Genomic DNA, 25329 nt, shown 5'->3' with positions numbered 1-25329 from the left:
AAAAAAGTTTTTTATAGATTGTAATTCAATTCTTGTAACGTGTCTTCATCAGTGAAGGATGTGACGACAAAATTCTATTTTCTGAGAAACTTCGCTCCATTGCATAACCTCAATATTTACTTACTGGCTTTTACGGAGGTTCATTGCCGCCCTCACATAAGCCCGCCATCGGTCCCTATCCTCAGCAAGATTAATCCAGTCTCTATCATCATATCCCACCTCCCTCAAATCCATTTTAATATTATCTTCCCATCTACGTCTCGGCCTCCCAACTAACACTCTATATGCATTTCTGGATTCGCCCATACGTGCTACATGCCCTGCCCATCTCAAACGTCTGGATTTAATGTTCCTAATTACGTCAGGTGAAGAATACAATGCGTGCAGTTCTGTGTTGTGTAACTTTCTCCATTCTCCTGTAACTTCATCCCTCTTAGCCCCAAATATTATCCTAAGAACCTTATTCTCAAACACCCTTAACTTATGTTCCTCTCTGAAAGTGAGAGTCCAAGTTTCACAACCATAAAGAACAACCGGTAATATAACTGTTTTATAAATTCTAACTTTCAGATTTTTTGACAGCAGACTGGATGATAAAAGCTTTTCAACCGAATAATACCAGGCATTTCCCATATTTATTCTGTGTTTAATTTCCTCCCGAGTGTCATTTATATTTGTTACTGTTGCTCCAAGATATTTGAACTTCTCCACCTCTTCAAAAGGTAAATTTCCAATTCTTACATTTCCATGTCGTACAATATTCTGGTCACGAGACATAATCATATACTTCGTCTTTTCGGGATTTACTCTTAACTTGCTTCAAGTAAAATTCCCGTGTTTCCCCTAATCGTTTGTGGATTTTCTCCTAACATATTCACGTCATCCACAGAAACTAGCAGCTGATGTAACCCGTTCAATTCCAAATCCTCTCTGTTATCCTGGACTTTCCTAATGGCATACTCTAGAGCAAAGTTAAAAACTAAAGGTGATAGTGCATCTCCTTGCTTTAGCCCACAGTGAGTTGGAAACGCATCTGACAGAAACTCACCTATACGAACTCTGCTGTACGTTTCACTGAGACACATTTTAATTAATCGAACTATCATAAAAAAATTGCAAAATTTTGATCGACTTTACCCTCTTCTACGGTACAAAAATTGATTTTCATGAAATGTATGTAGCTAATTTTGTGCAGCACCCTATGAGACAGGGACATTTCGTGCGTGTAGCCACGAGCCGTCGCTGCACTGTAGCTATTTCTAATAAAAGTCTGTGGCACAAAAAACGTTTCACTAGACACACACAAAAAAATGAATGTCCGAAATAATTCGGGCCAAAAATATCAAAGCTATTTGGCAGGAATCGCCATTATGCCGTCTGGTTGAATGCGTTTTGTATTATAAGAAAAGTGCCGGTTATTTATAGAGGAAAGACAAAGCGCCCTCCGAGAGGACTAGACGACGTCAAGGTCTTGATCACCAATTACTGCCAAGCGTGACAACATCGCACAACGCCGGCAGCAATTGTCAATTAATCTCGCATTAGTCGCTGTTAAGCAGCCTTGAATAGCTCACTCCTGTCGCTTTTCTCTCCCCATAATCCCAATTAAATAAAACATCTGATACTCTAAGATTTATTCCTTTGATGCTGTTCAAAGCCACGAGAAGTTTTAGGTTTTGGATCGCTTTACTTAGGCCTAAGTACAGACATCTCACGTTTTGGAATGAGTTATAGGCTTCATTGTGACGGAAGGCAAGAAAAATGAAATTTGACACGTTTTACACGATTCGTAAAATTCTGTTCTTTATAAAAGTGGAAAAATTCAAATATCTCGGAGCAAACTGAAACAAATATAGATGAAACTCGGGAGGAAATTAAACGCAGAATAAATATGGGAAATGTCTGTTATTATTCGGTTGAGAAGCTTTTATCATCCAGTCTGCTGTCAAAAAATCTGAAAGTTAGAATTTATAAAACAGTTATATTACCGGTTGTTCTGTATGGTTGTGAAACTTGGACGCTCATTTTGAGAGAGGAACATGGGTTAAAGGTCTTGGAGAATAATGTCCTTAGGAAAATATTGTAGCACTGCTTGCCTTATACTGTATTTCAGAGGAGTAGAATTAAAAAAAAATCACATATTCAGAAAGTTAAGTGTGACCGTTATATATTACAACATTCAACACATCACCAGTTACCTTTCAAAATATCATATGTTTCGCAGAAAAGTTTAAGTTGTTATAAATAAGTCAAGCTTCAAAATTGGATAGAAAAATATTGTATGTTAAATGCAGAAGATGAGGCATCAGATCTGAAACATCATAATATCGCGCCATCTTGCTCAAACGACTTTGAATTGCTTTACAACCTGAGATTATCCACAAAGGAATGCCGCTCGCATGCCCGGCACATTTAAATCCTACAAGGACTCGATGCCGACTGAACGCCTCCAGTATTTTTCGCACTCTGACAGAAAGCCATCAATTAATCTCTTTTAAGAAAAGATTTCTTTGCATAAAAGTAGTAATTAGCTTGCATAACAACTATCTAGCACGACGACAAAGTGGCTTGGCCATTCGCTGACAGGTAAGTACCGAGTGTTGCAGACAACTGGGAATCACGGAGTAGAAATGTTTCTGCAGATGCTTATCAAATAGCAATTAAAATTGTATCAGACATAAGCGTTTTGTTTCTATTTACGTGTACAATAAAACTACATTTCTATTATTTTCAAAGTTGTCTTAGTGGTAACTGTTTGTTTAAATTCTAAACTGTGTGCTATAGAAACCTCTAAGTATAAAGAACAAAATTACAATGTCAGGAACATGATAAATAAATTAAATCATGTAATTAAAAGAACAAAATTTAAAAAATGTGACAAATAAATCACAATTCCAAACTATGTTGAGGAAACCACAATTCAAAAGCTATCAAGAAGAATAAACCATGCTTAAAAAATTATGTAAAAGAAATCACATTCATGATTTTGAAGGTATGGAAAATAAATCATAATTCAGAAGGTACGGAGAGGAAATCACAATTAAAAAACTATGATGTAGAAATGAAAATTCAGACGCTGTAAGGAGATATCACGATTCAAAAGCTATGAAGAAGAAATCACAACTCAGAAATTATGAAGAATAAATCACAACTCAGAAGCTCTGAAGAATAAATCACAACTCAGAAATTATGAAGAATAAATCACAACTCAGAAATTATGAAGAATAAATCACAACTCAGAAGCTTTGAACAATAAATCACAACTCAGAAATTATGAAGAATAAATCACAACTCAGAAGCTCTGAAGAATAAATCACAACTCAGAAATTATGAAGAATAAATCACAACTCAGAAATTATGAAGAATAAATCACAATTCAGAAGCTATGAAGAATAAATCACAATTCACAAACTCTGAAGAATCACAATTCAGAAGCTCTGAAGAATAAATCACAACTCAGAAATTATGAAGAATAACTTAAATCACAACTCAGAAATAATGAAGAATAAATCACAATTCAGAAATTATGGAGAATAAATCACAACTCAGAAATAATGAAGAATAAATCACAATTCACAAACTGTGAAGAATCACAATTCAGAAGCTCTGAAAATAAATCACAATTCAGAAGCTAAGAAGAATGAAATAATCACAACTCAAAAGCTATGAAGAATAAATCACAACTCAGAAATTATGAAGAATAAATCACAATTCAGAAGCTATGAAGAATAAGTCACAACTCAGAAATTATGACGAATAAATCACAATTCAGAAGCTATGAAGAATAAATCACAATTCAGAAGCTATGAAGAATAAATCACAACTCAGAAGCTCTGAAGAATAAATCACAACTCAGAAATTATGAAGAATAAATCCCAACTCAGAAATTATTAAGAATAAATCACAATTCAGAAGCTATGAAGAATACATCACAATTCACAAACTCTGAAGAATCACAATTCAGAAGCTCTGAAGAATAAATCACAACTCAGAAATTATGAAGAATAACTTAAATCACAACTCATAAATAATGAAGAATAAATCACAATTCAGAAATTATGGAGAATAAATCACAACTCAGAAATAATGAAGAATAAATCACAATTCACAAACTGTGAAGAATCACAATTCAGAAGCTCTGAAGAATAAATCACAATTCAGAAGCTAAGAAGAATGAAATAATCACAACTCAAAAGCTATGAAGAATAAATCACAACTCAGAAATTATGAAGAATAAATCACAATTCAGAAGCTATGAAGAATAAGTCACAACTCAGAAATTATGACGAATAAATCACAATTCAGAAGCTATGAAGAATAAATCACAATTCAGAAGCTATGAAGAATAAATCACAACTCAGAAGCTCTGAAGAATAAATCACAACTCAGAAATTATGAAGAATAAATCCCAACTCAGAAATTATGAAGAATAAATCACAATTCAGAAGCTATGAAGAATACATCACAATTCACAAACTGTGAAGAATCACAATTCAGAAGCTCTGAAGAATAAATCACAACTCAGAAGCTAAGAAGAATAAATCACAATTCAGCAACTAGTGAGAGGAAATCACAATATTTCAGAAGCTATGAAGAATAAATCACAATTCACAAGCTAGAGAGTGGAATCAGAAGTAAAAAACCATGAGGAAAAAATGAAAATTCGGAGGTTGTAAGGGGAAATCTCGATTGTGAAAGTCGGAAAGTTTAAGAAAGAAATATAAATTCCGACGAATATAAAGGAGAAGTAAAAACTGTATGATACTGTCAACACACAGAGGCCTACAGTTCGATACGTAATGAATCAGCAGTATTCGCTAAGAAGAATGAGTTTCTAGTTCAGCTTCAAACGCCTTAAGTGTAATAGTTTCCTACACAAGTATTCCATTGGACCCGACAGTACACCTTTTCCTGTCGGCCCCTACTTCATATCGGAGAAGAAACGCTGGTCATTGTGTTACACTGCAAGGCGCACAGGAAGAGGAGGTGTAAAGCTATGAACAAGCACCACCGAGGGCACTTCTAACGAATATATTCACGACTGTGTTGTTATAGGCAAAACGTGTAATTCTTTCTCTTAAACAGAATCGTGCTACCGGTGCGAAATTAACACTGAGGGGGAGGCGTGACTTTGCTTGTATTCTTTCTCTTTCGCAGGAACATTTGCACGTCACGAGATTACAGTATTATTATTATTATTATTATTATTATTATTATTATTATTATTATTATTATTACTAGTATTATTGTTATGGTTACTATTATTATTATTATTGTTGTCATGCTTATCTTTAGTTATCATTGTTATTGTTGTAATTATTATTACTGTTATTGTTATCACTGTTATTGTTTCATGGTTATCTTTAGTTATCATTGTTATTGTTGTAATTATTATTACTGTTATTGTTATCACTGTTATTGTTTCATGGTTATCTTTAGTTATCATTGTTATTGTTGTAATTATTATTACTGTTATTGTTATCAATGTTATTGTTTCATGGTTATCTTTAGTTATCATTGTTATTGTTGTAATTGTTGTTATTGTTATCACTGTTATTGTTTCATGGTTATCGTTAGTTATCATTGTTATTGTTGTAATTATTATTATTGTTGTTATATACGGTTGTCATTCTAATCAATATTATTATTATTATTATTATTATTATTATTATTATTATTATTGTTATGGTTGTCCTTTTCATTGCTATTTTATTATTATTCTTATGATTGTCATTCTTATAATTCTTATTGTTACTGTTGTCATGGTTATCGTCAGTTATCAATGTTATTGTTAGTGTTGTAATTATTACTGTTGTTATGGCTGTTATTGTTATTGTTGTCATGGTTATCGTTCGCTACCATAGTTATTGTTATAATAATTAATGTTATTTTTGTTTTCATTGTCATCTGTTATTATTGTTATATTTAGTTGTTATTGTTATAGTTATTACTATTACTGTTTTTATTGTCATTGCTATTGTTACCACTATTATTGTTATTTTTATCATTGTTATCGTACTGTTATTGTTATCATTTTTATTGTTATTGTTATCATTTTATTATTATTATTATTATATTATTATTATTTTGTTACTAGCATTCTATCATTCAACATATCTGCTCAATATTAGCAATAATAATGAACTATGCTTCACTAATTAGAGAGCAAATTAATAAATAATCGTGCTGTAAATTGAGACATAAATACAATAAATGTTACTTGTAACATACAATATTTAACAGTAGGCTCTACCATTTCCAAAGCAGGCAACAATTAAAAAATCTCTAACGAAATTTCATGATTGCTTAAACTTCCTGCAATCGAACCAAATGTATGTTATCACATAACCTTTTATAAAATATGGCCAAATTTTTAATCGTTTTGTGCGGTTCTTTCATGACGAAGTTAAACTTTTTAGTACTGATCCTCAGGAAACAGATAGTTAATGCCGTATGTACAAGGTCAGGTAGAAACAGTTAAGGCCCATTCACAATGAAAATTAAACATAAACATAACGTAAGCATAAAACCTTGTGTCCATGTTATTTAATGAAAGCATTCACAATGAATTACATAAGCATGAACTTAATCTTAATCATAACACGTTAACATGAAAGTGTGCAAACTCCAAACTTTCATGCTTTGTTTATGCGATTTGGAAACAGTACACAAGCGGAAAGCGTGTTTTCACTTTTTGTTTAACATCTCATGGGCTTTGCCTACAGGCAATATTTTGATCTATTGGCCGTGATGATAGCTAGGCGCGCAACATGGAATCATATGACGAAAAGTTGATTATTTTACATCTCCGTTTCTTTGATTTCAAGTATTGAAAGCCATATACTGATGCCACTGTAGTTATTAGAAACATAAATTGAATAGCTACATCGTCAGTCATTGTGCAATTCTCCATTTTTATTTAATAGATTCTGTAGTTTTGTTGATTCGGTATGTTTGTTTCCACACACGTGTTATGTTTACGTTATGTTTAATTTTCATTGTGAATGGGCCTTGGCTACTTAAGTTTGTGGCATATGTTTATGTGCTTATGTTAATGTTTACGTTATGTTTAATTTTCATTGAGAATGGGCCTTGGCTACTTAAGTTTGTGGCATATGTTTATGTGCTTATGTTAATGTTTACGTTATGTTTAATTTTCATTGTGAATGGGCCTTGGCTACTTAAGTTTGTGGCATACGTTTATGTGCTTATGTTAATGTTTACGTTATGTTTAATTTTCATTGTGAATGGGCCTTGGCTACTTAAGTTTGTGGCATATGTTTATGTGCTTATGTTAATGTTTACGTTATGTTTAATTTTCATTGTGAATGGGCCTTGGCTACTTAAGTTTGTGGCATACGTTTATGTACTTATATTAATGTTTACGTTATGTTTAATTTTCATTGTGAATGGGCCTTGGCTACTTAAGTTTGTGGCATATGTTTATGTGCTTATGTTAATGTTTACGTTATGTTTAATTTTCATTGTGAATGGGCCTTGGCTACTTAAGTTTGTGGCATATGTTTATGTGCTTATGTTAATGTTTACGTTATGTTTAATTTTCATTGTGAATGGGCCTTGGCTACTTAAGTTTGTGGCATACGTTTATGTACTTATGTTAATGTTTACGTTATGTTTAATTTTCATTGTGAATGGGCCTTGGCTACTTAAGTTTGTGGCATATGTTTATGTGCTTATGTTAATGTTTACGTTATGTTTAATTTTCATTGTGAATGGGCCTTGGCTACTTAAGTTTGTGGCATACGTTTATGTACTTATGTTAATGTTTACGTTATGTTTAATTTTCATTGTGAATGGGCCTTGGCTACTTAAGTTTGTGGCATACGTTTATGTACTTATGTTAATGTTTACGTTATGTTTAATTTTCATTGTGAATGGGCCTTGGCTACTTAAGTTTGTGGCATATGTTTATGTGCTTATGTTAATGTTTACGTTATGTTTAATTTTCATTGTGAATGGGCCTTGGCTACTTAAGTTTGTGGCATATGTTTATGTGCTTATGTTAATGTTTACGTTATGTTTAATTTTCATTGTGAATGGGCCTTAAGACGATTTACGATTCGGAAAACAACACTTTAAATGGAAACATAATACTGAAGATCAAATTGGAAATATACTTTAAAGTATACCATTTACTTTTACGTTCATTTCTTGAAGATAACTTCACTCAGATGAGCTCCACCAGACCTGACACGAATCTCTGCAAGGCGCATGACACTGAACATTATTCTCCGTGGGGTTTCTTGGATTTCAGTTAGAATTTTGTCCTTCAAATCTAGGATTGTGTCAGATCGTTCTTGATACAAGTTTCACTTGACATAACCCCACAGGAAGAAATCAGTTGCTGATAGATGAGGTGACCGTGCAGGCCAATTTATGTCGCCAAAGCGACAATTTCGGAATACTGCATCATAGAGATTTAATTTTTGCCAATCTGTAACTTAATTGGTTGGAAATGTATATGATAATGTAGGCTGCTCCTAACATTTCTGGATCATCATTTTCTCACGCTCCTCACTTTCTGAACTACGTATGGTTCTAGGGCGACCAGGGGACTTCTTGTTGGTGGCTGACGCATTTCTCCTGAAGTCATAAACCCAATTCATGATGGTTTGAGGGGTTACATTCTCATTTCTTCTAATGTTTATTCAACCAACGCTCCATCAATACTAAATGGTACTAATTAATCGGAACACTGCTGTGTACAATAATGCTATATTACGTAGCATAAGGAAATACTGCCAAATTTAAATCCTTTAATTGTTTCCGCCGGATCTTTCAGTAGTAAAAGTAAAGTTTATAACATCACGTTTATCACAAAATATTAATTCTTCAGGGTAGATAGGCCCTATTTCAAAGAAAGTGTTGTAATAATAAGGGGTGAACTTTCTCACCTTGCGGCAGGGGGTGGAGAGTGACGGCGGTGCTCAGTCTGCCGCCCCCGAGACTCACGAGGTGGGGCGTGTCTGTCTGCACCTTGAGAGCCCGGCCGGCCTCCACCACCTCCAGACCTTCGTGGTGGCTCATCATGGCTCAATCCTGGAAAAACAGAGAGAACGCATGAGAGAGTCAAAATTTATATCCAACTACTGTTATGTGTCCAACTTTAATAATAATAATAATAATAATAATAATAATAATAATAATAATAATGATTTATTTTAGCTGGCAGAGTTAAGGCGTAAGGCCTTCTCTTCCACTCAACCAGCAAAAAGTATACATACATATGTATGAACTTACAAAGAATTCAACAATTTGATTTAGATAAGTGCTACGTGTAATACAACTTTAGTCATTGGCTCATGTTTTACGTGTTAATCTTTTTATTTAATTTGCAAGAAAACCATCCATTTTATTTAAAAATTGCAAGGGATAAATCATTGCCTATCAGTTACTGTTATGATAAGAGTAAACATCAGAATCATACGGATAATACGAGAAAAATAGTGTTAACGTTCAGGGGAAATTATTATTTTTTTTTTTTTCTGAGAAAAGTATTCACTTGGGAGTAACTTAATATGGTATTAGAACTTTTTCTTGCAATCTATCCAAGAAATAACTTATTAAAATCTGTACAGTCATATTACTTCCCTGTTTCCACTTTGTATATATATGTATGTTTATATATATACAGGGTGTTTCCGGGCTAGTGTTACAAACTTTCAGGGATGATGGGGAAGGGCATATGTATCAATTTGAGATAAGGAACCCTGGTCCGAAAAATAACCGAGTCGAAAGTTACAAGCAAAAATAGTTGTGTGGAAATGAAATAATTTTATTCCTCTGTACACCTTATTTATGTGTATTTATCTGTACATCTTACACATACTGCATTCATCTGACGTTGTTTACGTTGTCTACTTACAGTATTCCATTCAGTGCGCTGTCTGAGGGGTGGGGACAGGAAACTACACTAAAGCAATGCAGATAGCGTAATGTGTAACGGACATGGTCGGTCCTGATATGCACGTCTGTAGACAGCAGTGTATGTGTACAAGTTGCAGTGTCCAGTCGATCAGTCCTAGTGAAATGGAGGAGTACACGAGAGCGGAATATGCAGACATGATTTTCGAATACGGATGAGCCAATGGGAACAGCAGACAAGCTCACAGATTGTATCGGGCAAGTACCCACGTAGGAGACATCCGGCCCATACCATCTTTCCACGCCTGTTCGAAAGGTTAAGGGAAGGAGGGCACGTGGTTTTCAATGAAGAATACCAGACATTCGGAAAGTTATTTGCTTCCATAACAATGAAAGATACTCTCTCTCGAGCCAATACTGAAGAGAACCACGCATATAAATATCTACACCACACCGCCATTAAATATATGAAAAAGACCCAACCTCACTTGATTAATAATTATAAAAATATTTGATTTTTAATAATATTATTATCTTACGTAAGTTTTATAGCTTTCAGTAACATATACTATATATACTATATAGCCGCCACTCAGTAAAATATAGAAATCAAAATATAATTTAAGTTATTCCCTACATCTACTTATATAACCCCAAAACGTTTCACTTTCATATCATCAATATAGCATTAATATGTATAATTAATGAAAAATAGTCAGATCATGGCATTAACTACAATAATATTTCATTTATAATCGTAATGTCATAAACCACCTCAAGTTTTGTAGTTTTTAATATCCAATACACAGCTGTACCCAGAAAATTACACACCACAGAATCGAACCTGTAAATTATTTTTAGTAAGTTAATTTTTTAATAACCGATTTAATTTGAGCTCTAAATATGTCAGCATTCTTGCAGATCATGGCCTTCGTGTAATATTGTTTACTGTAGTATGTGTTTTGTTTTATTCTGAAATGCCGACTTGATGCTCGCTTCGCTTTTCCTTTACAAAAAAGCGAAGTCGGCCGTGAATGCTATTAGCTAGTTCTCAAAACTGACGACAGATGGATTTTGGAAAATACGAAAATTATGTTTAAAAATTGACATTTCACTGGAAACTACTATTTTTCCGAAAGACTTTGAGTTCCAAGCTTCAAAATGAGGGGTCATTTATTAAAATCCGTCCAGCCGTTTTCCCGTAATTTCCATTACCAGTTCAAATTATATATATAGATATATATGACACAGTTAAAAATGCGAGGAAAAAGTTTTTGATGTCACTGTACAATATCATCTGATAAAGAAGAAGAAAACAGCATTCTTTTATTCTGTATGCACATCGTTGTTTTATTTTATCACTTAAATGTCTCCCTGAAAGGACAATAAAACCAAATAACAAATATATTTAAAATACGATCTCTTCTGGTAAGAACAGACGTGCTTATACCAGTTTAATAGCAAATTACAATGACATTTCATGAACTTGACGATACTAAGCCGAAGAAACAATAATATGTAATTAGGGTGATTTTTCCCTGTAAAGTCCTCTTAAAATTGAATATTTTAACGTAACTGATAATTACGATTGATAAAGAGACTTTAAGAAATATTATTTCTCTTGAAATGTTTTAAATTAATACAAAAATCTAACTTAAGTTATATCTATTTTGGGAATCGTGGCAGTTCCGACAATATAAATTTTTCTATTCAAAGATGTCTCCTAGAGAACGAAACTGAAATTTGCACAGACATTCTCAGCTACAATTCTAAAAGAAATTACGTCCTTGAGCAACTCCTCCCACAAGGGTAATAATGACACATAGCTGTACCTTGAATAATAAGGAATCGCTTTTCTAATAATTGCAGTTATTGTACATGCCGTTTCTTTGATACTCCGTCTAGAACGACAGTAAGAGGGATTCTAGGCCTACCTACACACGCTGCGACCAAATATTCCAGTTATTATATGTCTTTATATTTCCTGTATAACAATAAGAATGGATACAATAATCCGATCAAACAGGAGGACAACGACAATGCAATCGACTGTACCTACGAGGTATACAGTTCCAATCTCGAATGCCTTGAGGCGTTCACTGGAATGCAAATAACATTAATGACGTCCTTGCAATATAAAACACGAAAGGTTGTAAATCTTGAAACCTTACGTAAGCAACACATAAAATAGTATTACGTACTTGACGCTTGCAATAAATAGCTCCAAGTTGTCGAGAAAACATTTCTTGAGGTAACTAACAAACACGGGCTTCTCCGTTTCATTCCGCAACTGAAAATCTAACGACATTTTGTGTCTTTACTACGGCAAAATTTTGATACCGTGTAAAACGCTAAGAAATAACAATGATAAAAGGTGGCTTCGATTTGTTCCACTAGGTCAATGAAAAGAATTTAGCAGTTTGTAATAGCCTCAGCGATACCTTCTCGCACTTCTGCACCTGAAGACATAGGTATAACAAAGCTTCGAAACGTAGCTAATTCATAATAAGTAGACTTCGTTGAATTGCCACACGCAGCGTGCAATCAGGTTGCCGATGTACGGTAGTATAGAGGAGGTGAGCGACCGCCCGGTCTCGTAGTAAAAGCAGTTCATGTTAAGAGATGTGACCGCTCCAAATAGATAAAGCAGCTACAGCTAACGTAGACCTATGTAAGCACTTGTTTTTGCATTACTGTGGTCGGAATAGTCAAAGTTTAACATTTGTTCAGTGCAGACAAGAATTCAATCAAACATACTACAATGAGAGTGTTGCTGTTCCAAATAATTTCCCCTGGAATACCCTTACCCCCGCAGCCAGTCTTGACCCGTTGGGAACGTGGTTGGATGCTGTTAATTATGCAGAACATTAGGCAAAATAATGAAGGTAATTGATGTATTGGATAGCACAGACAGTTCCGCTGTTGCAGCTGTAAAATCATTGCCTTCTGAACAGCTATTGGAAGATATTCTGTTCATTGATTCTAATTTTTAAATCGTGTCCAAAAGCATCACCCTGTTAAGATCGTCTAAACTACAACTCTCAAAAGCCCTTAATATAGTGGACAAAGTATCACAAATCGTTATCCAAAATATCACTAATTTCAGAAAAAGTGAACATTATTGCTAAAAATTCTGCCTATGCATAACTTCGTACTATAAATGACTTACTATCACGTCACGACAAGACGTGTGAAGTTGGTGTGCTAAAAACTAGTGACTTCCCGTTCTTCAAATATGCACCTATTACATCGTGTGATGTTGAACGTACATTTTCCCAAAATAAAAACTGTTTAAGTGACCATCGGAGGAGGTTACTTTGTAGTCGCTCATAATGTACGTAACTCTTCACTGCAATGCACATATTCAAGGATGATGTGAGTATCTAACATTAAATTTTAAGAGTTAATATATCTCACTACAAAATAAATGTGTATTTACATGTTTAGACATTTCCTACTTCAATGATCATTCATTATATTTCTTGAATGCAGGATACAGGTTTTATTGTAACCGCAGTATACTGCTCAGTGTTTACATCAGAGGCATGCTCCATCCGTTGCACGTCCCCTTCTCATACAGTCTATACCGCGAGCGTAGTAAACCTTACGATTCTCGTGGCAATTCCACGAAGTCTAGTAATAAGCAATGTAATATCTCCAAACCACACATCTTACGAATACCCAATCACTGCTTTCTCCCTCAGAACGATATTATGCAACCGGTATAGACATGGTATGTCTCCTTACTTCTACAAGCTGCGAAAGTTAACATGTGTTAATCGTAACATCCTCTTACTATATGAACTTCCTAATTCAATGCACATCTAACATCATTCACAGTTACAACACGAGATATAATATGGTGAACTGCGAGTATTCTCATTAATTTCAAGGGGTTATTCCTTGAGATATTTCAAATAAAAAAAGTTCAATACAATTTTACTCGTCTTTGCTACCTTTTCGAGATAAAAATTGTTTTATAAGAAACACTTCATAGCGTGTTTCGGGAAATCCATTGATTGAAATCCCAATATGCTCAGTCAATTTAAGAAGTTATAGCAGTAAAATGTTTGGAAATATACAACATTTTTTTCCTCCATTACTGTATCTTGTACAAAAATGAAAATTGGTATGTGTAAAACACTGTCCTTCTGCTATAGAGTGTTTTGGGAAAATAGTTTTACGATTTAAAATAATAATAATAATAATATTATTATTATTATTATTATTATTATTATTATTATTATTATGGGCGGGGCCGGGTAGCTCAGTTGGTAGAGCAGCTAGCTACGGACTGAACGGTCCGGGGTTCGATCCCAGGTGGCGACAGGATTTTTTTCTCGTTGCCAAACTTTCAGAACGGCCCCGAGGTTCACTAAGCCTCCTATAAAATTAAGTACCGGGTCTTTCCCGGGGGTAAAAGGCGGTCAGAGCGTGGTGCCGACCACACCACCTCATTCTAGTGCCGAGGTCATGGAAAGCATGGGGCTCTACCTCCATGCCCCCCAAGTGCCTTCATGGCATGTTACGGGAATACCTTTACCTTTACCTTTTACTTACTTACTGGCTTTTAAGGAACCCGGAGGTTCATTGCCTCGCATAAGCCCGCCATTGGTCCCTATCCCGAGCAAAATTAATCCATTCTCTATCATCATATCCCACCTCCCTCAAATCCATTTTAATATTATCTTCCCATCTACGTCTCGGCCTCCCTAAAGGTCTTTTTCCCTCCGGCCTCCCAACTAACACTCTATATGCATTTCTGGATTCGCCCATACGTGCTACATGCCCTGCCCATCTCAAACGTCTGGATTTAATGTTCCTAATTATGTCAGGTGAAGAATACAATGCGTGCAGTTCTGTGTTGTGTAACTTTCTCCATTCTCCTGTAACTTCATCCTTCTTAGCCCCAAATATTTTCCTAAGCACCTTATTCTCAAACACCCTTAACCTATGATCCTCTCTCAAAGTGAGAGTCCAAGTTTCACAACCATACAGAACAACCGGTAATATAACTGTTTTATAAATTCTGAGTTTTAGATTTTTCGACAGCAGACTGGATGATAAAGTTTTCTCAACCGAATAATAACAGGCATTTCCCATATTTATTCTGTGTTTAATTTCCTCCCGAGTATCATTTATATTTGTTACTGTTGCTCCCAGATATCTGAACTTCTCCACCTCTTCAAAAGATAAATCTCCAATTTTTATACTTCCTTTACCTTTTACTTTTTATTATTATTATTATTATTATTATTATTATTATTATTATTATTATTATTTTTTTTTTTTTAATTCAAAACGGTGGCAGTTCACTATGCAGTGATGAAGCGTTTCCCTCATAACTCATAAACTTGTTAACTTTTTCATGTTCTCTCTCTTTTATTTTATTGCTGAAACTCATGTTTACAATATCATGCTCTTTCAACTACATTCCTTAATAAATAATATATATATTTTTTAATTGTGTTACAAGAAAATATTGATAGTTGACCATTTTTAAAAATGAATTTATTTTTTATCAATCTATCAAAAGTAGAGAAATGATCTTGCATCATATTGTTCATATTCTAGATATGACATGCATAAACACATACAAAAAATTTCATCACAGAATGTTGCATAGTTTTTGAGTTATGTGGGAAACGCTTCATCACTGCATAGTGAAATGAATTTTGAAAAAAAAAATGTAAATAATTTGTTTAAATAGTAAAAATATTTTTTTCATATAGCAAAAAAGACAGTGTTTTACAAATACTAATTTTCGTTATTGTATAAGATACAATAATGGAGGAAAAAAATTTTGAATATTTCCAAAATTTTACTGCTGTAAGCTTTATCTAACTTCAGCTGTATGTTATGATAATAAATTATTGAAAAAAATTTAGTTTTGTTCCTTAAATTGCAAGAAATTTGATCCGAACAAATATAACTTTTCGTTCGGAAAGAGAATTTTAAAATATTGCATTTTATTATTTATTATACTCCAATTTTACAGAGAACCCTATTTTACCTGAGATAGGTATGTTAGGGTTATAAATACATAATATTGATTAATGAAGTCTCCTATTGAATTAGTCTTACGTGTCAATTATGAAATTAATACAATTTTACAAATCTATATATTCAGCAAATCTGTACAAAGTTTTATAAGTTATACACATGAATGAATGAAATGCAATGAGATTAAATTAAATACTAAAATACAATCTTATATTTCAATTAACAAGTTTCATTAAATGTATACTATATTATAACCTAAGCAAATAACTAATCCTAATATTCACTAGAATGTAGTTTAAATTTCTGTGGGGTGAAATCTCTGAAGACGTTACACAGTTTTCCGTTAAACAATGTTGTCAAAAGCAGTTTCTAAATTTTATACAACACATTTATCGTGAATCTATTTTAAATTATTATCCTAATTTATTTCTATCAACTGTTAATTTAAATTTTTTAATTTTTTGTGAAATAGTTCAAAGAATAATCCTCTGAAATTAATGACATTACTTACGGTTATCCTGTATACATGTCTTAGGCTAATTATCTAGCGAAGGATATAAAACCAATCAAATGCTAAAAGAATCAGAAGAGAATCTAGGAGCTGGATAGATATTACCAGGGAAAGGATTTATATGTAAACACATATTTACTTATAAAGCTAATATAATTTATATTTTGCATTATCTTTATGTTTCACAATGTGTAGGGTTGAAAAATCCTACTTTTATTTTCCATATTTTTCCATATTTTAGAGTTTAGTACATATTTTCGTTAATTTCCATATATTTTCCATATTTCATATAAAACAGTCCATATTATATTAGGTTTAACAATAAAACAAAACAAAATTCCATTAACTTTTAAAAATACATTTCAACAATAGAGATTTAAACACATGTTCAGTAATCCCTTTAACATCAGAGTTATTTGAAAATTAGCAGTCCTATCAACAATGGGAAAGTAAGTTACAAAACTGTATTAATTTAATTTAAAATTTTTAACAGACTTCAGTTGTGCAGCTCAACAGTTAAATGCCAGTCAGAGTACACATAGGTTCAGTTTTGTAAATCATACTATAAAGACGGTAAATATGCCAAAAGTACGTCATTCAGTCAATTTAAAATCAAAACTAACAAGTTACATTTCAGAATTTAAAGAAGATGGTTTATCAACTGACAATAAAATATTATTTTGTAATTTGTGTCAGTGTGCAGTATCATCTACACAAAAGTTCCTGGTGCAACAACACATTACAACTAGTAAACATCAGGCCAACAAACAACTAAATTCCAAGCAGAGACAATTGTTTTTAACACAACCAACAACATCGAATGTAAGATCTGAGTTTAACATCGACCTGTGCCGTTCTCTCATCTCTGCTGATATTCCTCTCTACAAACTAAAGAATAAGGTCTTCAGGGAATTCCTTGAAAAATATACTCAACATACAATCCCGGATGAGTCAACACTTAGGAAGACGTATGCTCCATCCATCTACGATGAGACAATACAGAAGATAAGAGATGAAATTAAAGATAGTTCAATTTGGGTTTCCATTGATGAGACTCCCGACAAAGAAGGTAGACTTGTTGGTAATGTAGTTATCGGTTTGTTAAGTGAACAATATTCTGAACGAATTCTTTTACATTGTGATGTTCTAGAAAAGTGCAATAACAAAACTATAGTTAAACTGTTCAACGAAGCTATGGGTATCCTGTGGCCAAAGGGTATTATGTACGATAATGTGTTATTCTTTATTAGCGATGCTGCCCCTTATATGGTCAAAGCTGGACAAGCATTATCTGTTGTATATCCTAAATTGACTCATTTTACTTGTGTGGCGCATGCATTTCATCGTGTGGCAGAAGTGGTCAGAGACAATTTCCCTAAAGTAGATTTGTTGATTTCATCAGTGAAAAAAGTATTTCTCAAAGCTCCCAGTAGAGTTAACGTGTTGAAAGAAATGTACCCTGAAATTCCATTGCCACCAAAGCCAATTTTAACTAGATGGGGTACATGGCTAGAAGCAGTTGAATATTATGCCGAACATATAGACTCTATTAACAATGTTCTCCTTGCATTGGACTCTGAAGATGCAGTCTCAATTGATACTGCGAAAACAGTTACCTGTGACATAAGTGTGAAGAATGACTTAGCTCACATTCAGCATACATTTTCATGCATCATAAAAACGCTCAAAAGTCTCCAAAATAGGCACCTTTCACTATCTGAAAGTTTTGAAATTATAAATAGTACTGTGGAACAACTGAATCGTGGTAGAGGTAAAGTTGCAGATGCAGTAAGAGCTAAGGTGGACACTGTACTTTCAAAAAACCCTGGATATGAAGAACTACAAAAGGTTGTTGCTGTGATGAGTGGTGAATCAACAGTGAAGATTAACTTGGACTTATCCCCAGCAGACATTGTGAAATTGAATTATGTACCAGTTACTTCTTGTGACGTCGAACGCTCTTTTAGTCAGTATAAATCTATCCTCAGAGACAATAGAAGAAGATTCACTTTTCAGCACTTGAAAGAAATGTTTGTAACCTATTGTTATGGTAACAGACAATAAAAACTGTGTTTTGTTGAAACTACATTGGAAGATAAGGTACGTCCATTATATTTTTTGTTTAGTTTGATTAAAATGTACCAATATTTAACGTACATAGTCATTTTTTTATAATTTTAAGTCCATATTTAATTCCATATTTTGGTAAAAATCCATATTTAATTCCATATTTTGGTAAAAATAACTACATATATATTTACATATTTCATATATTTTTAGTCCATATAAATCCGTTCCCTGGATATTACCATAGTCTACTATATACAGTCGCGAAGCTTGAGGTGATTTTTTGCAAATCTCGTGATAAAGCGCTCAAAGCGGTTAGCAACTAGAAACAATAGACTGTCCACGGTCGACTTTGGACCGTGTCGTATTTCCATCGAGTGACAGCTCGTTGAGTATTTCACATTGATGCTTGTGAAATGTTCGTTATTGGTTGTAATGAAAATGTTAATGGCTAAAATACAATAATTGGAATAAAATTATTTTACTAGAGACGTAGAAAAAGTAAGTTTGTTTTAATGAAATTTATTCATCACGTTTTATTTTCAATTCTGGTGGGATTATTATTGCTTAGGCCTACTTTTATTTGCAAAGGATATGTTTTTAATTACAGAAGTTAATTTTGTTGTTATTTTTATTTGTTACTTTACTAGAGAGAAAAAGCCTGTTACAATAAAATTTATTGATCACGTTTTATTTCCAATTCTAGTGTGATTATTATTGCTCAACCTCAACCCACTTTTTTAACTACGTAAGCCTACACTACAAGTACCGGTACGCGTAAGTTAATCCATTAATTCATATTTCCATTATTATTGTTGTAAAGGGAAATGAAAATTAATATTTATTGGTTTCATAGTTAATTATCGCTATAATCTTGAATGAGTGAAGCGATTATAGTAAATTTCAGTTCGTTTTGCACAAACAAAAATAATATTAACCTATTTCTTGCAGGTATCTTCGAGTTTATGGTGGAATTTAATATACTTCATTAAAATAATAAATTAACTTTATGCATTTATAATAATAAGAGAGAAATTCGCACGAGTGTACTAGTAAATATCACTTTTTCCTATCTCAGTTATTGATTTGTATGCCCTCTTAACTTTATGCATTTAATATTTCAATAATGGAAAGAAGGTGTTAATTTTTCCAAAAGAACACAACGAAAGTGTAATATATTTTGTCGTCTACTAGGAGAGAGATTTGCGATGATGAGGCGATAGTAGCGATCCTAGTGGTGGGCAACTACCCATGTTTGCATTTTTACTACATATTGAGCTTCGCGACTGTATATAGTAGACTGTGATATTACTATACCGAGTCACTGTGTAGACAATAAATGACGTCACAGAAAACACGTCAATACAACTGTATTAAAATTACAACAAACACGAGTCAGAGAATAATTTTATCAATATTAGTGGCTTGTGCAGCAAATGCTGCTGCAAACTAAGTTCGTTAGACGTTCAAATAAATATTTTTCAGATTTATTTTCAATGAAGAATACTTGTCTTTTTGATAGTTATTTGATTCCATAATAATGAAACATACTCCCTCTGAATGGATTTTTTTAGGCCAAATACTTTTTCTTGAACCTATCCAACTTCAGTTTTTGAGTTTCAACGCGAAAACGCAAGTATCAATGTCAGGACGATACCAGTAGCTATTTCAGGTCATTGTGGATTGTAGGCAAAAGTTAAAAAAATGTCTGGTTTGCTAAGCTTTCGAACAATAGCATTTTCGTATAGCTGTTGCATGTAGAACTTGAAATGTAGAGCGTAAAATCATTTTATCCTACTAAGAGGAGATCTTGCTGAAATGATCTGGAGACTACAAAATTTTCTAGGCCTCTTATTTTATCAGTAAGTAATACCTTTTGATCTTTCCTTAGGAACTGTAATTTTTGCGCTCTCTCGAGCCAATACTGAAGACAACGACACATATCAATATCTACACTACTGTACACCGCCATTAAGTATATGAAAAAGACCCAACCCCACTGGGCTAATAAGTATAAAAATACGAGTATTTGATTTTTAATAACAATATTATTATCTTAAGTTTTGTAGTTATATATAGCAGTCACTCAGTAAATTATAGAAATGAAGAACTAAATTAAGATATTCTCTACATTTACTTACATAACCTCAAAACGTTTCACTTTCATGTCATCAATATAGCATCAATATTATGTACAATTAATGAAAAATAGATGCATCATGATATTAACTATAATAATATTTAATTTCTAATGATAATAATGTCATCAAACCACCTCAAGTTTCCTAGATTTGAATATCCAATACACAGCTGTACTCAGAAAATTATTATATACTGCAGAATCAGTTTTTAATAACAAATTGAATTGAGCTCTAAATATGTCGGCAATCCTGCAGGTCATGGCCTTCGTGTAATAGCCTATTGTTTATTGTAGTGTGTGTTTTGTTCTGAAATTCAATCAAGTCGGCCGTGATTCGATAAAATTAGTTCTCAAAACTGACAACAGATGGATTTTGGAAAATAGGAAAATGATGTAGGAAAATTGACATTTCACTGAAAACTACTACTTTTCCGAAAAACTTTGGGTTCTAAGCTTCAAAATGAGGGGCCATTTATTAAAATCCGTTCAGCCGTTTTCCCGTAATTTCCATTACCAGTTCAAATTATATATATAGATTACATGGTTATGCAGTTAACACTCATGTAATATCTGCGGCAGAACACTATCAATTTTGATTGCACACATCCCAATAAGCCTTGACCTCAAGGCGAATTTTACAGGAAACAGCTGTTCATATCGATGAAGTCGACGCGTTTCGATCCAAATAAGCCAATCTATAAAATATGTTTGCCATATTCTGAACCTAGAGGATTAGAAGCTTCAGAGTTCAAACATGCTAAAAGGACGTCGGAGCGTGGTGCTGACCACACCACCTCATTCCAGTGCCGAGGTCAAGAAAGCACGGAGTTTTTCTTTACGATGACGTGCAAAGGGAACTTTTATCACTAAGGGGCGGAGGTTGATGAAAAGTCGTCTTTTTATTTTTCACATTCGGACGATGCCTATTAATATAGAAATCCTTTCTATGTTAATATTAACGTAAAAAATTAATTTCTTATATTGCATTTTTTGACGTTTTTGAATAGTTCATTTTTACATTTTTTTCGGCATTTTTTTGTCATTTTTAATACTTTGATGAACTTCTAGATCATTTTCAATGCATTTTACTTCCTTTTCTACATATAGGCCTGTTAAATATTTTCTAAGCAAACAGAACAGTAGTAATTACCTACTGAATAAGTGAATAACAGTGAAGTTTGAGTTTTATAGTTTGGAACAGACTCTAAAGTCCATCCCTCATTCCACTGAAGGCTTCACCTCACACAACAGAAGTGATATAAAATGCTTGACAACAGCTTAGTTTAAGTGAGGGCTTTGACCGCTACTGTTCTTTTGTTGGTAAGTCTTTAGAATTTATGTTCGGAAGGGGGGAAACTTTCACGGTTTCCTGGACAATAGGACGTTGTGTCCCCAATATGATTCCGAAGGAATGTACTATAGTAGAAAAGATTTTTAACACAAAGATTGCAAGAATGCACTCTGCACCCACAGTTTGTCTTGTCATTTACATTCCCCGTCTGTAAGATCTGGTAACAAAAGTGAAAAGCGGAAGAAGAAGGAAGAGAATGAAGGCACTGACATGGACCACCCCTGTTGATAGGTACTTGTGCAGATATGAACATATCATACTCGTGGGTTTTAGTTCGAACTTAGGTTTAAGATACAAATTAGATTTATTTTAAATGTTATTTTAAGTGATCGTGCTTCATTTAATTTAGGATATTTTCTGTTATTGTTGTTATTGTTATTATTATTATTATTATTATTATTATTATTATTATTATTAGTAGTAGTAGTAGTAGTAGTAGTAGTAGTAGTATTACAAATTATTGTTAGTATTAATTATTAGTATTATTATTAATTGTATTTTTAATTAATAAGTTTATTATTGTCATTATTGAGTGTAATTAGTTACCACTGCCACCGGGTATATACCCATTGCAGTGTGAATAAATACATACACATACACATTGTAAACCCCCATTAAAATCTGTAGTTTTCCCTAAAAACCTTCATTTTGTTGCATGTTCTTTTCCTTTATCGTAGTCAAAATCCAGGAAGTTGCCTCCTCTCTCCTAGATTTGCAGGGCAGTCATTGAAACTAGATGACTAATTTTTAAGAAGTTGTGATGCGAGTACGGTGAATTATATTTAAGTGTCACTTTCTTTTAATTTTTATGTCATTTTTCCATTAGTTTAAGGGCATTTTAATGATCATTTTAAGTAGAATTTTAGGTCATCAACATCCACCCCTAGTTACCGCACATATTGCCAATATAGGACAACAAAACGGCAAGGCATACAAGCTGTCCATACGAGCTATTCCATCTCAAATCGACAGAAATATAGAGAAAATTGACCTTAGTATTTTTAAATACAATGAAACTTTTTCTGTCCGTTGACAACTGTGATACAATGCTTTGTGCAAAGTTTGAGGCATCAGAACTTCATAGTGTTTAAAATTAAAAATATTTTAATTTATCGTATTTTCATAAAATTAGCAACTTTAAACTGTTGTGGCTCCGAAATCCTTTCACCCAATGATCAAAATCATGGTTTATTTTGATGCTGAGAAGTTAAAGTTTATATTGACATGTAAACAGTTTTTCTTACTTTTTATGGAAATGGAGACCACGAAAAAATATTTTTAAAATATATAGTTAGATTCCGCATTGAAAGTACAAATAAACACATATTTTCTTTTTTTTTACTAGTGCACCGTTGATAAGAAAGTATTGAAAATATCAAATAAAGAAAATAAATAGTACGCGCGTGAACTAACCAGCTGACTGTGAGACGGGAGCTAGCCTAGGCAAGCAAGGCCAGGAGACATAAACACGTGATGTGTCGTCTAGCAGCGCATAGCTGGGCTAGCTTTATCACAAGTTTTCATAAACACAGGAGTAAAATGACGCCCAACGCTCGCTTATCTTCAGCTCTCGGCCAGTGCGTGCTGCGCCGTTCAAGTCTAGGCGTGTGAAAATAATTTATTTAATACCCTCGAAACTTATTGCCGAGCCACTAAGCAAACAATGCCGAATCCCTCTTAATAATGCAAGGTTTTTTCTCAATATTTTTTACATTTTTATAAATGGGCAAAAAGCCTAAAAGTAAGTAAAATCAGATTATCTGTCTCTCTGTACACAACAGAAATAAGGATTACTTCTTAACATAACCTACCAAATGTCAGCTTCAAAATGAGCTCTCGTTCAATGTTCTGCAGTAAATGGTTCCAGAGTTCTGAGCGCTGAAAAAGGCTTGTTTTTATAAAATACGCTAAATTTGTCGCTCAATATTACGAAAACCGTTTGACTCTCGATAGTATATTTTTGCAAATGCACTGTCCTCAGCAGCTTGTATAAATGGGGAAAAAATTAGAGTATTAAAAAAATGCGAGGTTTTTTATTGATCGATTTCATATGGAATAGCCCGTATGTAAAACCACACCCACACGAATTGCAGTACTGAGCTGTGCTTATTACACGGGGCACGCATGGACTAAAGTTGTTTCCTTCCACAAACGCAGAAAGTATCTGAACGCACTCTGGCGGATACAGCTGGATCGTTAAGATACTCGTCCAAGTTTTGTGCACTTGGGTTTCTCCGCCTTCGTCTCCTGGCATTCAATTACCCCGGGTTCCCTGCAAGTTCTGAATTACAAGAGATTCTTCAAGAAGGTCCCAGAGCACATCTCGCTTTACTTATTCAGCCCAGCAGGGAGCTCGATCTCTTCACACAATGATTCTTCTACCATCTATTATGCAATGTGAGTCCTATTCGTATCTAAATGTAAGGTTCCTAGACTCGACGAAATGTTGTCAGGACCCACACGATGGTGGAAGAAGGAAAATCCTCTTCCAGGAGACTTACTTTGGATATTTTGTAAAGATAAGAGTACTACACCACAAGTTTTGAGGACAGCGTTTCATACACAAGGAAATTGAAGTACGATAAGAATAGTAATAATCGGAAATTATACAATTAAGGCGATGCGCTATTGAAAATAGTCGAATTTTGACACATTTTGTAATTTGTCTATTTTTACGCTAAAACATGTACGGTTTCATGACTTAGTATTTTCGTGAAAATTTTATCTCAGTATCTTAATTATAAGTATACTTTTATAATTTGGTAGAAATTGAGTTAATGCAGGAGTTATGTGTAGCCAAAACTTTCAAATTACTTACTTACTTACTTACAGGCTTTTAAGGAACCCGGAGGCTCATTGCCGCCCTCACATAATAATAATAATAATAATAATAATAATAATAATAATAATAATAATAATAATAATAATAATAATAGTTTTATTTTCCCTGGCAGAGTTAAGGCCATCAGGCCTTTTCTTCCACTCAACCAGGATCAAATCACATACAGAAAAAATACATACCTGTATACAAATATGAACTTAAAAATAATAATAAACATAAGCCCGTCATTGGTCCCTATCCTGAGCAAGATTAATCCATTCTCTATCATCATATCCCACCTCCCTCAAATCCATTTTAATATTATCTTCCCATCTACGTCTCGGCCTCCCCAAAGGTCTTTTTCCCTCCGGCCTGTCAACTAACACTCTATATGCATTTCTGGATTCGCTCATACGTGCTATATGCCCTGCCCATTTCAAAGGTCTGGATTTAATGTTTCAAATTAATTATCTTATAAAAAAATTTCTACGTTTTCAACGACAAGTAGGTATTCATTTTATTTCTCTGTGGTTAAAGCCCGAGTGATGAAA

At 33.6% G+C, this 25329-nt stretch overlaps 1 protein-coding gene across 4 annotated transcripts in view; it reads right to left on the bottom strand.

Annotated features, from left to right (window-relative positions):
* Positions 1-25329, bottom strand: part of LOC138696965 (pleckstrin homology-like domain family B member 1) — a 733810-nt gene that overhangs the window by 244068 nt on the left and 464413 nt on the right. For all 4 annotated transcript variants that reach the window (XM_069822500.1, XM_069822501.1, XM_069822502.1 and 1 more), the window contains one exon: positions 8916-9060. In XM_069822500.1, coding sequence (XP_069678601.1) covers positions 8916-9051 — 136 coding nt within the window. In that variant the 5' untranslated portion in view covers positions 9052-9060. The remainder of the gene's footprint in view (positions 1-8915; positions 9061-25329) is intronic.

This window comes from Periplaneta americana, chromosome 3, assembly GCF_040183065.1.
Source record: "Periplaneta americana isolate PAMFEO1 chromosome 3, P.americana_PAMFEO1_priV1, whole genome shotgun sequence".
Classification (NCBI taxonomy): domain Eukaryota; kingdom Metazoa; phylum Arthropoda; class Insecta; order Blattodea; family Blattidae; genus Periplaneta; species Periplaneta americana.
The sequence above is the reverse complement of the archived record's forward strand: the minus strand, read 5'-3'. Positions and strand labels throughout refer to the sequence as shown.